Genomic DNA, 17,768 nt, shown 5'->3' on the forward strand with positions numbered 1-17,768 from the left:
TTTAGAAAAGGTGCAGGAAGAGACGAGAACAAGACCGGTCGAACAATATGATGCCCACACCCAACCAAAGTTTATCGAGAAAGCACGTATAATAAAAGCCACCTAGAAGTGCCTATTTATCTTGGTGTGAGTTAATTTTCACTAGGACCTGACTTTCTCGAATTGCGCGACTCTAATATTGCGAAAAATAGATTGCTTGAATACATTACACTGTGATAACGAGTTTGTCGCACGCCACTCCGGAAAATATTTTCAAAACCAAAACCCACTTTTCTCAAACTTTGTAAAATACCGAGCTCGTGAAAATAAAGCTGTTTACAACAAGGTCGATAGCGGGGCTAGTACGTAACTGCCTTCAATTACCTCCATACGCAAAGCTGTTTACAATATTCACACTCTTTTCTTTTTAACCTATAATAGAGGCTTCGCTCGCACAATCTGTCTCCCAAACTTCTCTGAAATTCTGTCTTTGTGCCTTGCCAGAATCTTGACATTCCTGCGATTTCAGACAAGGCTTCGGCTAACTGGAAACACAGAGTTTAAAGCAACAAGGCGAGCCAGTATACGTCAAGGTCAGAGAACACGCTCCGAGCAGAAAGAGTGTGTGCCCAGGCGCCATGACAAGACATTTTTATGCGTTTGTTAGCTTCTTTTTTTTCTCAGTAGCACCATTTGGACGACAGAATAGGCTACTGAAGCGCGCGCCAAGAGGACTTTGGGAACTACGCAGCTTTGATTCAGTAATGGCGGCACCCATTTTATGAACCGCCGTTATCACGCTCGGCGCCACGCGACTACGATAGTCAGTACAGCTCAACAAAAAATTCCCATCTTTCAAAGTTTAGAAGTTTCAATAAACCAGCTCTTCAACATCCATTCAAACTCGTCAGTATCACCGGTTAGAAAAGATTCCAGACGCAATCCACGTCAAGGTTTGTACTACGAGCATTCGCGTTCTGCACACTCCTTTTACAACAGACCAAAGTCTTCGTCGCTATCAAGGTCTGCCCCGACGAGTCTCTGCTGAGCACGCCCTGTGCCCTAGGGAAGGGTGTGGAGACGAGGGAGCGCTCGAGCGTGCACTCACGGGTCTGAGCATAGACTCGAGGGGTCCGTTGGCTGCGAGGTTCCCTGTGCTCAGGTTCCGGCGGTGGTCCATGCCCTCCCGGCGCATGTCGTACGCCTCCCGACGGGCGTTTTGGGTGGCACCCACCGCTTGGCCCACAGCCTGCAAACAGGAGCACCGTTGAACGACTTGCAAACCAACCGTTTGCACGCTCGCGTTTGCTCAGGACCGAGCTTTTGGGAAGCCTTATGACGAGAGAACACAATGGCAAGCTGCTGCTGTCTGCTACGTAATCTTAGAACTGCATTAACTAGAGCGAAGGTTTTGCAGTACTATTTGCGAGATCAAACATACATACTATGAGAAACAGATGTTTGTTACGGTCGCGCTGAAAGTTTCTCCAACCAAAAAAGAAACAATGACGTGCAAAAAAAAAAAACGAAACATATGAAAACTGCGAGTGTTCCACAGCTACCCGATAGGTGGTGCTAGTGTATTCTCTCGTTGAAAGAAATTTTACATTTTAAGGCTCACGATCGTAAGCAGTAGCGAGTGAACCATCATTAAAGGGATACTGACGCCCCACAATCTTTTTTTTTCATTTTTTGCCAGGCAATCTATTATGGTGTCAGAAGGCTACCCAATCAATATTTTGCTACAGTGCCACATATATTTATAATAAAGTCAAAAGATACAACTGCTCGAAACTGAAACTGAAGCTGGACTGGGGAGGAAGAAGAAATATAGAGGAGGAGAGAGTTGGCACAAGTCATGGGGCTGTGTAACTTTTTTTTTTCTCTAATGAACGTATTTGCAGTTTTAGAAGCCACGAAAAATGGGTATCATATTTCCTTTCCATTTTTTTTATATTAAGTGTGTGCCTTTGATGACCCACGACTTTGATTATCTTTGGAGCTAATGTCTAAACCATTGAAAAAGGCACGAAGAGTGAGCGCGACTCAAACTGGCCAGTTCTCAATCGGCGGTTTTCGGGTGAAAAGAAAACATATTTTGAGCCACAAATTGCGTTCTGGGTAGTTGGGCCCTCGTATGTCGTGTACAAATAAAAACCTTGGTGAGCATAAAAACCCTGTCTGTGTCCCCTTTAATTAAGAGCTGGCCCTAAAAATGCTCGACTGATTTACGATTGGCACTCACCACTGGTGCAAACTGCCCACGTGGAGTCCATGCAGGCCTGGCTTCAGACTCTGCTTCCTGCAGAAGAAACAAGCAAACAAATGGGCAACACCGAAGACAACAGTTAGACGCCAGATGCCACGAAAAGTGAGGTAAGCTCGTACCATTTTCATCCTCTTCTTCTTCTCCTTCATCCTTCGTTTGAAGTTGAGCTGCAACAACGAGCAAAGAAAATGAGACAACGAGAAGGGCAATGAAAAGGCTTGCGTGGATAATCACGCCATGAGATGCAAAGAAACGCCGACAGCCGTCTTTTGTGGCTCTGAAGGCTGTTATACTCCGACGTAAAGCGTGCGTGCGTGCGTGCGAGCGCGTCACAGCGACGTCACGTCGGCGAAAACCCGACGCTCTATACTCCGGCGTCGTGGCGTAACCGACGCGACCGGCGGCGTTTGACGCAGCCTGACCGCCTTGACACCAAAATGGAGCATGCCGTATTCCGCGCCGGCCGGGCCGGCGACGTCGGACCAGGATGCATCACGCGCTGGCTCCCGGTAGCCCTCGCGGCGAATACAAGCAATAGCAGACGACGGGAGCACCACTCCGTGTGGCGTCATGTTTCAAGAATCGGACTCGACCGGTCGAGGAGTTGATCGAGGGAATTCGTCCTCACCCGTGCGTTTACGACACGAGGAAGCTTGAGTACTGTAGACCGGGCACTTGTGAAAGATGTACCGCATGTACATTGACCACCTACGCTTGCAGTGCAGGCAGTGCACCAACAGTGCAAGCGCGAGTTTTCGTCGTGCAAGGTACGTCCACGCCATCACTCAAACTTGGCGCTCAAGAAGCGCGAGCATTTTCGTCTGCTATTTGAAACGAAAAGGAACCGGAAGTGGCACACTCTCGCAGGAAACGCGCCCTCGTAGTCAGACTCTGCGCATGCGCCACGCCAGCGGCCCACCGACGCACAGCCGCGGGAGACGCACAGCTGTGGGAAATGCACAGCCGCGGGAGTCGCCAGGGCCGCCGGAGTGTAAAGAGGGCGAATTTTTTACGCGCGCGGCGCGATTGACGTGACGTAGCAGACTTCGGCCAGCGTTTGCTTGCGCGCGTGTTACGTCGGAGTATAACAGAGCCTTGAGCCTTTGCAAAGGCTGAGAGCACCGGGGGAACTGGCAACCGAAGGCGAGGAAGACTGGGTGGAGAAGAGCGTGATCTCATGACCCCCGGCACAATCGCGATTGGCCGAATGCCCTGCACGTCAACTGCGACTATCGTCGGTGAAAGGGCAAGGGTGTTCCTGCTGTACTCGCCCTCTACCGGCACCAAAGCCACCTACGACAAACGCGCCCATGCTCCGTTTGTTTTCGGCAACGCGACGCCCGCCCGGTACAGCCGATGCTGTAAAAACTTTTTCAACTAGAGTACCGACATCAAGTTTCAAGCTAGACATAATTAATAAAGCGAGTCAAATTAAAAAAAAAAAAAAAATATATATATATATATATAAAAGGAACTGCAAAGGTGTTTGCAGTGCAAACTGTAGCTTTGTCTACACAGTGGGTTCTCAAGTCGAGTCCCTAAGAACTCTCCTCGGGATACCCGTTCCTCAAGCTCCCAAATTTCCTCAACTGTCCCTACCCTAAGCAAAGAGTTCTTCAACGTTAAGAGAAAGTATCGAAGGGAAACCTCGAAGGCGAAAAGGTGTCACCTTTCTTCCATTCAATTTCATTTTCGCGTGTCCACTTCCCATCAACGTTCTGGCAATGTCAGACACTGAACAGGAGCCACTCTACAGAACTTCCACATTGGATGACGAGTTCTGATCCTCCGTCTTCAATTACGAGAAGAGAAGCACTGCCTTCTACTGCCGCGCGAGCAACTCGCACGAGACTTATGAGCTTCTATGCGCTACACATTCGAGGGTGTCGCGGAAATCCTTGGAATGGTTGGCTTTGGCATGCCCCAGACAGCCTGTGACAATAAAAGGTGCCGAACGTTATAAATTGATTTACTCGTATTACGCTCCTCATACAAAATGAAAGTTTCTTCACGCTACTGGAACTAAACTGTGTAGAGAAAGAAATAACTGTTCGATGAAAAACACAAACTTTTGTACATCTGCCCTCGATGAATAGACACCATATTTTAACTGTCATTAACTTACAAAAATTTAGGCCGATATTTGAGCCACTAGAGGGCCCTGAATTTCTGAGAGGGTCTTATCTAGCCTTATTCTCTACCCTAGACCGGACGCTCCAAAGCTAACTGCAGGTCGACAGAAGCAAAAGGGGCACCTCGTTCTGTTGACGACGCTTGAAGATCTCGTCCTCGGCCTCGCCCAGTTCTGCAACGCAAGGCATCGTTTAACATCGCGCAAGTTCAGAACTCCTCAGTCGCCATATCTGGAACACAGATGTTCCACAAACAGCAAAAGAATGCAAAAAGACGTGGGGACAGGCGTGCATGGTTAGCAAGGAGCGAGGGGAAAACAGGATGGACAGCCCGACAGTATTGAACGAGCTCGCCCGCACACCTTTAGTTTCAAGGAGACTGCAGTTTGGGCAAGTTGGTTGTTAATACCTCCGATGCGACAATGCACAAATGACACTACATAGGCAGACTGGACATTGTCTCAATGACCGACTTGGAGACAACATTACCAAAGCCAATTCTGGACAGCTAGGGATTCATTGCAAAATTGCGGTTGTACTGCACATCTAACCAACTGCACCACATTAGGAAGGAACAGTAATCACGCCACAAAGAAAAATTTTGAAGAAAGAGATATTGAACTGTTTCTTTTAATGCACTAAAGAAGAGTAAACAATAATGAAATTAAAGAAACAGTTTTAAGTGAGTGCTGCGTGAGTGTCCCCCTTTTTGTGTGCCTGTGCAACTTTTGCATCTGCTTTTGTGCACTCTAACATCCAAAAAAGCGTCACAGACATAGCACTGACTGCTTTTACTCTAAAATACAAATATATAAAAGAAAAAACCGGAAAGGGACAGAGGCGGAAAATGCCCTCGTCAAGCCAGTTGGGATATTTGGTAAATGTCATGCAACTAAACAGAGAAAAAAAAACAAGCTGACAGTCAGTGTCGTGTCTGCATCTGTTCTCCTTGTCCGTGTGTCTTTCTTTTTAGCCATTTTATTTTAATTGTAACACACAGACTCGCCCAAATACAAACATTGCTAAGATGATGCTCCCCTAGTTTTGTCATTAGGGTCTCAACATATTTTTCACTCTCTCACACATCAGGCAAGCGAGAGTTTGAAGCGCAAAACACATGTACGACGAAACCGTCCGATCCGACGTCCGACCGCGCAATACGACGGTCGGAGGCGAGGGTTTTCAACGCTCTCCAATGCTACGAAAACCCTCTCCCCCCAAGGTCATTCCGGCAGTCCGCACGTCGGATCGGACGGTTTCGTCGTACATACATGTGTTTCGCACTTAAGACTGGTCAATACTCCTGGCCCTGAAGAAAGTCAGAACAAGAGAGAAGAAAAACTGCCTGGGCTCCTACTAAGCTCCTGTGAGTGTAGAATATCTTCAGAAGTGTCCCGGTGTCATGTGACTTCAGATACAAGATCACATCATATGACGTGGTAACCTTCTTGGCTAAATCTAGCAGAAAAGGATGTATGCTCAGTCCATGAGGTTGCATATATCTAATGGTCACAACCATCAGTGACGCTACGTCTATCTAGGATGTTACATCCGAACATGATGCTACATCCATCCACGACATTCAATTTCTCCCTGTTATATCTCATCCGTGATGTTACATGTTCTGAGTCAAAAAGCCTATTCTACATTAGAAAGAAATAAAAGGTGATAAACTCGTCTGTTCAGCAAAAGCTACGGGGTTCATTCGACTTCTCTACTCCAATAATTGCTGCACCGGCCGCAAAGAAGAATGCTAAAGGAAAAAGCCGAGCATTACTAGCCGCGGCCAGCAAATATTGAAAATATTTTTTAACATTTTTTTAACATATGCTGGTGCACGCACGACCATACTTAGCAACATGTCGCAACGTGCAACAAGAAAGAGGCAGAAACAATGGGAGACAAGAAGAAGAGAAAATCCACACTCGCCCGACATTATCAGCTGCACTCTCTCCAGAGCAACAAAGCCGTTCTCCGTCAGGTACCCCTGCACAACGAGACATGGCGGGAAAGAAAGACTCAAATTTTACTACAGCCATGCAAAGGTCAGCAGAAGTTTGATGCCGAAAGAATACCTTGTCTTTTGCATAATATATGTCTTACATGTAACACATGTCTTCAGCATGTTTTACAGAATCAGTCCTAACTCCAAAATGAGTCTCGACAAAAACGTTGCACTCAAAAATTCTTTGGGCAAGCATTATGTGTTACATATGCCTGCTCTCCTGGCACTAAGAATGTTTCTGCAACATTTCGTGCTTGAGGCAATAAAGATTTCGGACTGGCAAAGGCCACTTAGTGGACCGAAAGAGTTTATTGCGACAAATTTCCAGAATATAACACCTCATATTTTCCAATAATGTCACTATTCAATTCGAACACCCGATTCAACGCAACAATACTAGAAGCGACGTACGCAAGAAACAAACATTTGCACATGCCTACGAGGAAAGTATAAATACTGTCTAACTATACTCGGCGTCAACTATTTTGTGTTAGGTTGTCGGGGCTAGCGTAGCTTTCACAGCGCTCCAACACCGTCAAATGTACAGTGCCCACCAAACTTGTCTGGAACACACAAACGGCGTCTTGTCTCATGGGGGCCGATACCCCGGGGGTAACCAAAGAACTGCTTCACGACAAAAACACGAGTGCAACGGCCACAGCGGGGGCGCCACTAGCTCAAAGCCGAAATCGCGGCTGGACCGGAGACAACGCGCAATTTGGTCTGCGAGGCAATCTACTTTTCTCCTCATTCAGTAAGTACCTCAAATGCTTAGCGATTGAATCATCTAATCGCCGACTGTTTGGAGAGTCACCCATATATCTCCGTGCAAAAAGGTGACCGTAAGTATAAATTGGCTGGCCGAAAGGATGATTGTGGTGTCTACGGTCTGGCGGGCGACCTCCCCCGATCGGGCTGTTTCGCTGAGAGCCACGGTGTGGAGCGGTTCTCCCGTGAGATAAAACGTCACTCGCGCACTCCGGAAAAATTTGGTGAGCTCTGTACTTTCCCAAGCACGTGGAAACGAGACACAAGACAAAGCCACATACTCCCGCAGCAGCGTGGGGCTGCGGCACCATAGAATTAAAAACGTGAAAACAGATTTTGATGAGTGAGCATAACTCTGACTCACCCCCGTTTTGTACACCGCCTTTTTGTACAGCGTGATGAGTCTGTCGATGGCCCCTTCCCTGAAATCATTGTCAATCGTTACACCTCAAACGCTGGACACCTCATGAGGATGTTTTACAAGAGCAAGAAAAAAAAATACCAAGTGCTCAACAGTAGAAGCACAGGCAACATAAAAGAATGGAACACAAAATGCAACTTTTTTAACAGACACTTTAATAGATTTCACCAGGCAGTTTGGCTATGCCACTGCTGCTGCACTGCGTCGAGAAAACTTCAGTCTCTCTGCAGGTACTCCAACCTCACCGGAGCTCCGCACGTGCAGAGCCAAAAAAAAAAGCCAAATTTGGGAGTTTTACGTGCCAAACCAACGGCGGGCATCTGGCATGCCCCAGCGGAGGACTGAGGATTAATTTGGACCACCTGGGGATCTTTTGACGTGCAACCGAAAGCTCAGTTACACGGCGCCTCCTCCGCAATAAGCCTCCGTCATAGTGCGGGCACCTTGGCCAAGATTCGAACCCGCCACATGGGGATCCGGAGGCCGGCGCTCTCGCCTCGGAGCCACCGAGGCGGCTTACACGTGCAGGGCATGAGACGACACACGGCACCTCGAGCGCCGCCACCTGCCTCTCGCGACCTAAAGTTGTGGCTGCTTCATGCTTGTGCCGAACTTTTGGCGAGATCGGTCTATTGTTCATTCCTCCAAAAAAGTACAAAAAGAATGCATAAAATGACCTCAAGCCCAATGTCTGCATTGTAGAACGAAGCAATTAGAAAACCTTCGATTCAAACAATGAGTTCAAGGACTGTCCAAGGCACAAAAACTATATTCCTAATTCCAAGCTCGAAGGTAAGTATAGTGGCCATTTCCTGTAACGAAAGCCGACACACTTCCTATACAAAATCCAAGCGTGTCTCGATTACGTTTGATAAACTCCGAGATGCACAGAATGTACTGCGCAATGAGCTGACCTTGTGGTGTGTGAAGTAACGCGACGTCAAAGTGTCAAGTGACGCTAGAATGTCACGTCACAGTCGTGTGACCTCATGACATCACATGACGTCATAGCATCACATTACATCACAGTGTCGCAGAATGTCAGTCACGTGGCATCGTGTGACGGCATAACGTCGCATGACCTATGACATCACGGCATAACGTCACATGACCTACGACATCACATGACACCGTGACATCTCCCAATATCATAACGTCAAGTTTGGGTGTCACGTGCCGTCAGGGTGACAGCATGACATCACGGGTGCATAAGCCATTGCTTACACACAGTAGACTTTCAGCTCTACTGCTTCTATCACCTTGATCAGTCTGTCAGTCAGGCGTAACGCGTCGCTTTTCTCATGACATTCTGCGTTAGAACCCTTTCTTTTAGCCTCGACCTTGCTGTTTCTGAGGCACAAGACAGCTGTGCCAGAAAAGGTTGTCATAAGAAACTCGTCGAGATTGCGTCACCTGATCTCCAGGGAAGGCAGGTGAGGCAGGAAGTCGTTGCCAACGAAGAAGCACATGAACACCCAGTCGTCGATGGCCCTCTGGAGGAGCAACAAGCAAAATATGCGGACAAAATGATGCAAAAGAAAAGTGAATGGTGAACCTGCAGCCATGCAAAGTTCTGCAGTACAAATCAGATTCTTGGGATTTACCAAAGTACACCCATACATAGATGCACAGAAAAAGATTACATACAGAGGATGTGGCCAAATTTGAGTAGTGGTGAATAGTCTTGAAATGAACAGCAATCAAATGTCTATTCAATTCAAATTCAAAATCTAATATGTTTGCACTCCCCATGAAATGTTTCAAGCGAGTTGTGGTTTCTGGAAATACTGTATAAGAGCGTGTAAGGGCCGCTCCTTTTCTTTTCAAATTTCGGGACAAAGAGTTTAAGTGCAAATACCTGAATAAAAACAAAATAGTTCTGTACGTGCATGTGCAAAAAAAAAAAAGTGGATGTATTTGTGATTGAACACAGGGGTCTCAAGCGAGCGCCTTTACTACAATCTCGACCGTTATAACCTGCGGTATCCCCGGCACTCAAGTCTGACTGGCAGCAACAATGGCCAGAGTTGCTCTTTCTAGCCGCCCAGTATGCGCCTATCTGGGTTCGCGTCGACCATTTATTCCGCAAAATTTCGCCTCAACTTTCGCTTTGATGCCGACCGGCTGTAGCGTACTGACAACCCGCCTCGGACCGCACGCTTTGTGCAGCGCTGTATGCAGATCTTGTCGACACAGTATTTCCGACACGTTGCAAGTCTGCCACACTCCAGGGCATAAGTGACGGTTCCAAAATTGCTCGCCCACTGCTCTCAGGTTGTGGGGTCCACAAGACCCTTAACTTAGGAGAACGAAACTTTCACGAGGCCTAACGGCAATGTTTGCAAACCAGAGTGTCCGATTTCACAGCAGCTACTGTCACGTGAGCAGAAGGCGACTGTGGACCATACGAAAACCATAAAAAGGACAGCTCTCCGAAGCTTTACTCCCGCAACCATTCTTATGTGTGCTTCGAAACACAGGAAAAAGCGCAAGCGCAGCGCGTACTAGGTGAGGCAAGGATGGCAAAGATGCGGAGCGCGCGCCACACTGCAGAAACGGTTGGCGCGCCTTGGAAAAAAAGGAGGGGGGCGGGATGCGGTTTATCCGCAAATAATTTTTAGAACAGTTTTTTTATACTTTGGTATAAATATGAGGCTGCAGCCCTTACACGAGGGCGGCACATGCACGCAATTATACAGCAATTCTGGACCTCATAAGTAGGTAGCAGATGTTCAACTGCAGTCTCGAAGTAAGCGACATGAACTGCAAATGTGTGCAAATATCAACACGATGCACACGCAGCCAAGTATTGTCAACCTGAAGACAGTAGTCTTCCGCCTCGGCTCCTCATGGCAACTATGACGCCGAAAGTTTTGGTACTTCATCTATGTATAACACATTTCACTTCTAAGCGTTTATAAGCATTTAACGGTCTACAGTTCAAGAGCATCTCTGCACACCTTTGATGGTGTACAGCCGGTCACAAAAGATTACGGACCACTCGACCCATGGCCAAGCTGCATCATCGCGCTACCTTGTGGCGTGGCGTCTGTTGTCGACACTCATAGTGCGTGCATATGCGTCCTTTGGTACTCGTAAGCATGCCGATGCCTTCTTATTCTCACGAACACGGCGCCGGGCACCGCTTCGCTAGCCACCATTGGCCACCGTGCCGCAGCTGTATCTCGGTGGCACGACGAGTGGCAGAAGCTGCGATACCAACTTGATCTCTCGCCGTCAGGCTTTACATCGTTTTTTCCAGCTCAGTGACCAAGAAAACAGTCATTCTGTCTTCTTCTTTCCTTTGATTTTGGTTGTTTCCATAGCCTTTTAAGTTTGTCTGGACTTGCTGCTTTGTCAACCAGTCAGTGACAAAAATTATTTCGGAAACCCATATTTTATTATATGTTGCACACGGATTAAAAAAAAAAGAAAAAAAAAAGGCCTTAGAAGCAGAAAAGCAGGAAGAAAAACACAAAATGTCTGTTTTCCTGGCCACTAAGCTAGGCACAACAATACCATTCCAAACAGTGAGACTGTACAGCAGCATTTCCTGCGCTACGGGTCATTACCCCGAGATGTGGTTGCCACAGATTCAACAAATGGGTTGAAAAGCGGCTCTAAAAGTTGAAAAAATACAAACTTGATTTTTCTGCGGTGGTGTCGATGAAAACAAAAGTTGCAGGTCGCAGCTCAACGTCAATCCGGAGCTGAGAGTTGCGGTGTCCCAACTCTGCCCTTGTTCTGGGAAAGCGTGCTCTAACAGCCGGCTTTAGTCATTAGTAACAGTAATAGGTGCTGCCGAGCACTTTTTTTTTCTTTTTCACAATTTCCTGATCAGATGGTACGCTGCGACTAAATTAATCGTAAAATAATTTGGGTCTCAATTCTGTGTTTTACTGTTTAGGCACTCAAAATTGAAAAGCTTGTGGCGTCTTTAAAAGCCAGGAAGTCGGGACCGCGACGCCATATTTTATACTTTTGGTGGGTCGCACGGTAGCAGAGTTTGGGAAGCGGTGGTGCACACAGGCATAAGGATATGCGAAGGAACCAAAATTTATTTTGCAACGGAACGACCGTGAAAAGAAAAGTGTGGGAGTTGAGCTGCCGTAGAAATGTTTTTGACCACTTTTTTTGCTTTCACCAGTCAGGAAAATGCCTTCTTTTCACTTCTACAGAAGCACGTCAGATGTACTGTTACCAAATTTCTGTTCTTATTTCTTTTTAAGTGTACGTTGTTTACATTTATGAATAATGTTTATTTACTTTATGCAACTTCCCCGGAATAATGCCCCCAGGGCAATGCAAGTGTCAGGTGGATACATAAGGAATGTGCTAGCGTGATCCTTAAAAAACACCACACAAATCTTTTTTTTTTTTTTTTTTGCTTCGTTACGTGGTTAGCGTTAGCGTTTCCCAAGGGTTATTCGCCTCGAGATCGAACCGTGCTGCCACCGTGCGGCCGAAATTGGAAACGCGCGAAAGCGGGGATACCGCCGTGCGTCGTCTGCTACGGGCGCACGCTCAGAAGCATGGATCTCGACGACGCAAGCCCGTTTCAGGCTGAGCTTGACAGTCCTTATTAAATGTTTTATGTTTTTGTTGCCGTTTCTTCTTACTAAAGGTTGTGTTGTATCGTTCGCCTTGCGTAGAAATTCAGCAAAGCGATTATTATTAAGTCGGAGGCTTCCATAATCTTAGTGTGTTGTTTTTTTATACAATCGCTGGTCTACGTATCTTTGTTATCTCGCACAAACCGCGGCTTTCATAAAGCATTGAATGTTTAGTGGGTCTGTGGTTTTATTAGAAAATTAACCCGACTGATGGCTATCCTTCAATAGACTAATCAATCAATAAATCCGTATGTTGATTTTTCCCCAGTCATATTGCGTGAAAGACGTTAAAACTACACATTTTTTACTGGTTTTACTATGTCATAAATGGCATATTGCATTCCCATTATAAACTTCATGTTGTGAGTCCTACATAAATATGAACACGGGAAGCCTTTTAAAATGAGGTATTTTTAAGTTATTATTTAAACAGTATAATCACCCTCGGAGAATTAATAAATGGTAAACCACGCTGGAGTGGTTTACCGTGCAAGCCGGTGCCACAATAGAAGTAAAGAGGTCAAAACTATTAAAGCAGGCATATTTTACTCCTTGTTGACTTTCTCCAGCACAAGGCTCCAATTAATTGGCAAAAAAATTTCATAATCGAGGAATGCCCAGTCCCGATATACGTTAGGTGAGGGCGGAGGGTAATCGGAGTCTCGTGAAGGTGGCTAGCCCTCGTCGGTAAAAGAGTATCACTGCGGCCGATGCTGCCTGTGTCATGGTGCACGTCGTTTGTTTGGGTTGCAAGGTCTACCATGTTTGAATACAAGATTATTTAGCCAGAAATTTATAGTATTACCTCTTGACATCCGCGGCCCTCACTAGAAAAATTGAAGCGGGTGAACTCACACTACCGAGAAAAGCATTTAATAACAGGAACATTGCTGCGTTGCTCGGTTACACTCGTTTATTACAGTCACAAAAGATATATTAGATCAGTTTGTTTCACTTGTTTCAGTTGTCCTGCCGACCGTGAAGTTTGCAGATTTTAACAAGAAGAGACACTCTCTCCTCATCGCAACGCAGTAGATTTGTTCAGACTCCAAGAATGTTACCTACACTATGGCACAGTAAAAGGGCAGAGTAACTCAATAGCATGGTAATTTCCAATACAGCGCTAACTCATCTTCATTCTAAATATTTATATTACTGCAAAAGCTAGATGTTAAAAAAAAGCATAGAAACTGCGATTTCACAGCCCACAGTACCAGTATTATGTTATCTGGGTTGGATTTTTTTTTAATTCCTTCATTGATGAACCGATACATTCATTTTAAAAGAAACAAATATTTAACATAAATATTCCAGTTCAACAGGCATCAGTCGTGGTGATCCATGCTTTCCAACATCTGCCTAGAGCAGACGACGCACCCACAGAAGCGATTATATACATTTGGGCCGCACGCTGGCAACATGATTCGATCTTTACTGAAGCACCAAACAGTACTGCATCCTTTTACGCTAGAATCGTTTTTCTATCGATAGTATGCGACAAAATAAACGCAAGAATCTACGCCGTCTCGCGCGCGACCGCGGAGAGCCTATGGGGCGGCCGTTCTCCTATCCCCGCTTTGATGATGATGATGATGATGATAGCGCGACCGTAGCGCCACCTCTAGGTCGATCTCGAGGCCAATACTAACACATCCCCTAAAGATCCCCCAATGGATCTCTCTTGTAATTTATTTTGTCGCCTAGTTGGACCGTTGCTGGTGCTTGGTTTACACTCCATTTTCTAGCACAAACCAAGGCATACGTGCTCTGCACTGGCTTCCGCCCCGTGACGTGGCCTCCCTCTCGCCTTTGACCTTCGCTACTCTCCTCCTCTCTACGCGGCACGCTTCCCTTTCCACTGTTTTGCCTGCAGACGGACGCCATCAGCTTTTCCCCGTCACGTGGGTACCAGTGCTAACACATTAATAAAAAAAAAAAAAAAAAAAAGGGGTGGTGGGTAAGCGACCTTACCTCAATGTTGAATGTGAAGGGGAGGTTGTCCATGTGGAGGTCTCTTGTCAGATATTCTCGAAGGACGTTGAGGCGAAGGAAGATGAACTCCGTCTCGCAGCCAATCGGCTTTTCCAGCTCGTCAAACTGCAATATCATTAATCAAATACTCAGACTCTGCTACAGGCACAGAATAGGCAGACAAGAGTCTTAACTACAGTGATCATAGTTTAACCATAGTCTCCAATGCAACGTTAGCATCCCGTCACGTGGTTTTTTCACCACGTGACCCAAAGACACTCTCAAGAAATATGTTTGACACTCTTCTGTCGTTTAGTCAACACTCCTGTATTTGACTGCTATGTGCCATAGTTGCTCCGAAAAACCAGAAGCAAGCCTCACCTCTCCAGTCTTCTCCTTGGCTAGACCCTGGCAGTCCTTCATTTCGTGGCCTGCAAGAAAGATGGGAACAAGCACCGTGAATGGCTGTTCCCAGGACTATGCACAGACATCTACACAGTAGATTCTGCCAATCGGCAAAACAAAAACGTGGAAGGAAAACTCAAAAAGCAAAGCCTAGCCACGGCATAACCTGGTCACCAGAAATGCGGTTACAACACAAGTCTGTATGTAGAACACTGGACACAACTTCTATGCATTTTGGGAATGCAGTGATGTGATTGGCCTAAGCCGTTTTGGAGCACCTTTTGGCGCAACCAAAACAGTGCTTGGGAGCAGCAAAAGTGGACTTTGGAGCAGCTAATACAGTGTTTTGGAGCAGCAAAGGTGGATTTTGGAGCAGCTAAAATAGTGTTTTGGAACAGCAAAAGTGACTTTTGGTGCAGATATTCTTACAAAAATAGAAATATTTGCTTCAAGTGCTGGACAAACGAAGGGCACTTTGCTCGCCGAAATAAACAAATTATAGTCAAGTTAGACCATTTGAGAGTCTTTCAACATGTAACTGAAATGCCAATGACATGTCACATTTTGCAATGCTTCAGTTAAGTGATGCATATATATGTACCCGTTATAGGTGAATGAGAACCAAGCTGCACATATTAAAATTTATTTGAAAATGACCAGCTTAGTAGTAAATATCGCAGCATTAGGTTGACTAGTTATATAATAAATGGAAGCTGTCTTTGACCGTTGATACACGAGACCACTACAGTGCAATGCGAAATTGTCGCGCGAGCGGCAATGGCTGTTCGATCGAAACCATGCCACTCCGCTCCATCGCCAACTGGTTCTCAAAATTGTATACAAAATGTAACTGTCCAGGATACGACAAAAACAGTCCAGCCGCACGTACTTGCGAGACCGGCTAGTGAGGTACAAGCTAAACACAAAGAAAAAAAAAAAGAATCTGAGCACATCGATGCAAGACTTCACGAGCCAGGGTCAAAAAGCTCTCGGAGCGCTTTGTGCACCGACTGAACTCGAGACATACAAGTGCATTGTGAGTGTTCAGCGTGCAGAGATTGCTTCTTTGCTTTAGCCTTACTTCCCTTCACCAACTCTCTTTTGCGGCAGATTTTTCTTGTACCGGGGTACCCCTCGAAAGAAAGTGTACCAAGAGAAACCCAGGCAATCAGTACTTCGACACAGCAGTCTTTGAGCTAAAGGGATATTAGCGTATTAAACAAGAACTGGAACGTTGGTGAACATTAGGGCGGTCCTTACGTTTCATTTTAGAAAGCGCCATATCTGCAGCGACGTGGGGATGGCAACAGCCGACGTCGCGCGACCCGGCTGACTGGCAGGCAGAGACCAAATATATTTAAACTTGAGGAAGAAAACGAGAAGGAACAGACAAGCACAAACTTCCAACTGGCAAGTTTCCTCAAGTTTTTGATTATCTCTACCAAACCGCTCGTTCTGTCTCGACCGAATATAGTTTTTCCACGACCATTGCTTTCAGGCGCAAGTGCTTCAGCTCACAAAGTAACTCCCACCGCGCAAAAACGTTTTTCGTTTCACAGCTTGATGGCATGGCTGCTTGCACATGCGCGCGTCTATCGTTGAAAGAGTTTTAAAAAGAAGTGACATGCGAGACGACAAGAGCGCAAAACGAGAGACGGCGCGAAACGAGAGACAACAGATGAACGATTGATGCAGGGTACTTTGTGTCGGGCGGCCGCTTGCGCCACCTAGCTCACGCATGCTCAATTACGGCACTCAGTTTAGTTTTAGTATTGTAAGGCGACCAAAATTGGTCATTTGGCACAGATTACCCTTATTTAGACAAAATGTAGCAGGATATAGCAGGGTTAGCCCCTTGGCGCAGTTTGGCGCAATTGGCGCAGCAATCACATCACTGGGAATGGAAATGTATTGCGAAAAATTAATTGCACAAATATAACAGCCCTCCTTAACCTTAACAAAAAGATAGCACATGCTTGACCCATCAAATACACTGATGCCAACGGACATGCCGCCGTCCGTGGTTCGCTTTCAGACAGTAAAATCACCAAAGTGGTTAGACCTAAGAATGGTCGCGTCGCTCTCTGCGCTGAGCGAGCTTCGTGGGGCGCCTCTCCTTCGGCAAAAGGGCGTGTATTGAATGCACCCCCCAAGTATGTGTAAACTTTTCGGAAAATGAAGACCGTTCATTACGTGAGTAAATATGGTAAGGGGGAAGACACAGAAATTCATTAAGAAGGAACAAAAATCCGAATGCGCCCAGACAGGAATCGAAAGCATGACCTCGTGATTATGAGCTCTGACACTCTCCCGCCGTGCCAAAGGGGCAGTGGCGAAAGTGAATGCCAGCGTTAGAACGCGTTCTGGCAGCGAGTCGAGACAAGGGCGGCTAGCCTTGCGTCCACCCAATAATCCTTCCAACCAGAGCTCGAAGCTCCGATGTCCCTGCGCACTCTCATATCCTCCTCCACCTTGGTTTCTACTTGTATAACCGAAAAAAATTAAAAGAAAAAATATAACTGCAAAGTTCGCCACAGGCTTCAAAGACTGCCGCAGACACACAGTCTGCGCATGCCAGTTTTACCCGTAGGATCAAGATAAATGTTCATTCTTCCCAGCCCTTTGCATGCCATCACTGGAAGGAATGGGAGATAAGCAAGGTCTTCTTAACCGAAAGTCCTCCAAATAGAAAAAAATTCTCTATCACTCTATTGTGGAGACGGAAACCAGGGACTCATTCTGAAACTGGCACAAGCCACGCTCCGTGCGTGGCTTGCGCTAGTTTTTTCATTGTGCATCACGGGTGATATCCAGGGTAAGACCAAGCGAACGAGCGCACCGCACGGTCACACAGTACGACATTGCGTCGCTCTCGCCGGCACATTTTGCCAGGAGCTTAGTCCTTGTAGAGCAGCTGTGCTATGCAGCTTAGTGGCTAAAGTATCCGACTGCCACCGCACAGACCCATGTTCGAGCCCCACTGAGCCTCTAACTTTACATATAACCTTAACGTGCGACGCTCCCAGCGTTTCACTCGTTCACGACGCTCGTCAACATCGATCGTTTGTGACCTTCGTTCCCAAAATCGTGCGTGACACTCGTTCCTGATATTAAAAAAAACGACTCATAAAACATGTTCCATGTTAAAAAGTGGTAACCACTCGTAATTGTGAGCTTCCCTCACTCAAACCAAAGTCTAGAAATT

General features: G+C 46.4%; 1 protein-coding gene across 1 annotated transcript in view; it reads right to left on the reverse strand.

Annotated features, from left to right (window-relative positions):
- Positions 1–17,768, reverse strand: part of LOC8041113 (5'-3' exoribonuclease 2) — a 74,751-nt gene that overhangs the window by 32,876 nt on the left and 24,107 nt on the right. Inside the window, 9 exon segments of the mRNA XM_040219653.3 lie at positions 1,088–1,228; positions 2,225–2,281; positions 2,368–2,415; positions 4,504–4,553; positions 6,310–6,367; positions 7,518–7,575; positions 8,988–9,067; positions 14,159–14,284; positions 14,540–14,589. Of these exon segments, the coding sequence (XP_040075587.1) occupies positions 1,088–1,228; positions 2,225–2,281; positions 2,368–2,415; positions 4,504–4,553; positions 6,310–6,367; positions 7,518–7,575; positions 8,988–9,067; positions 14,159–14,284; positions 14,540–14,589 (668 nt within the window).

The sequence above is a fragment of the Ixodes scapularis genome, unplaced genomic scaffold (assembly GCF_016920785.2).
Source record: "Ixodes scapularis isolate PalLabHiFi unplaced genomic scaffold, ASM1692078v2 PGA_scaffold10__122_contigs__length_95168666, whole genome shotgun sequence".
NCBI classification, from domain to species: Eukaryota; Metazoa; Arthropoda; class Arachnida; order Ixodida; family Ixodidae; genus Ixodes; species Ixodes scapularis.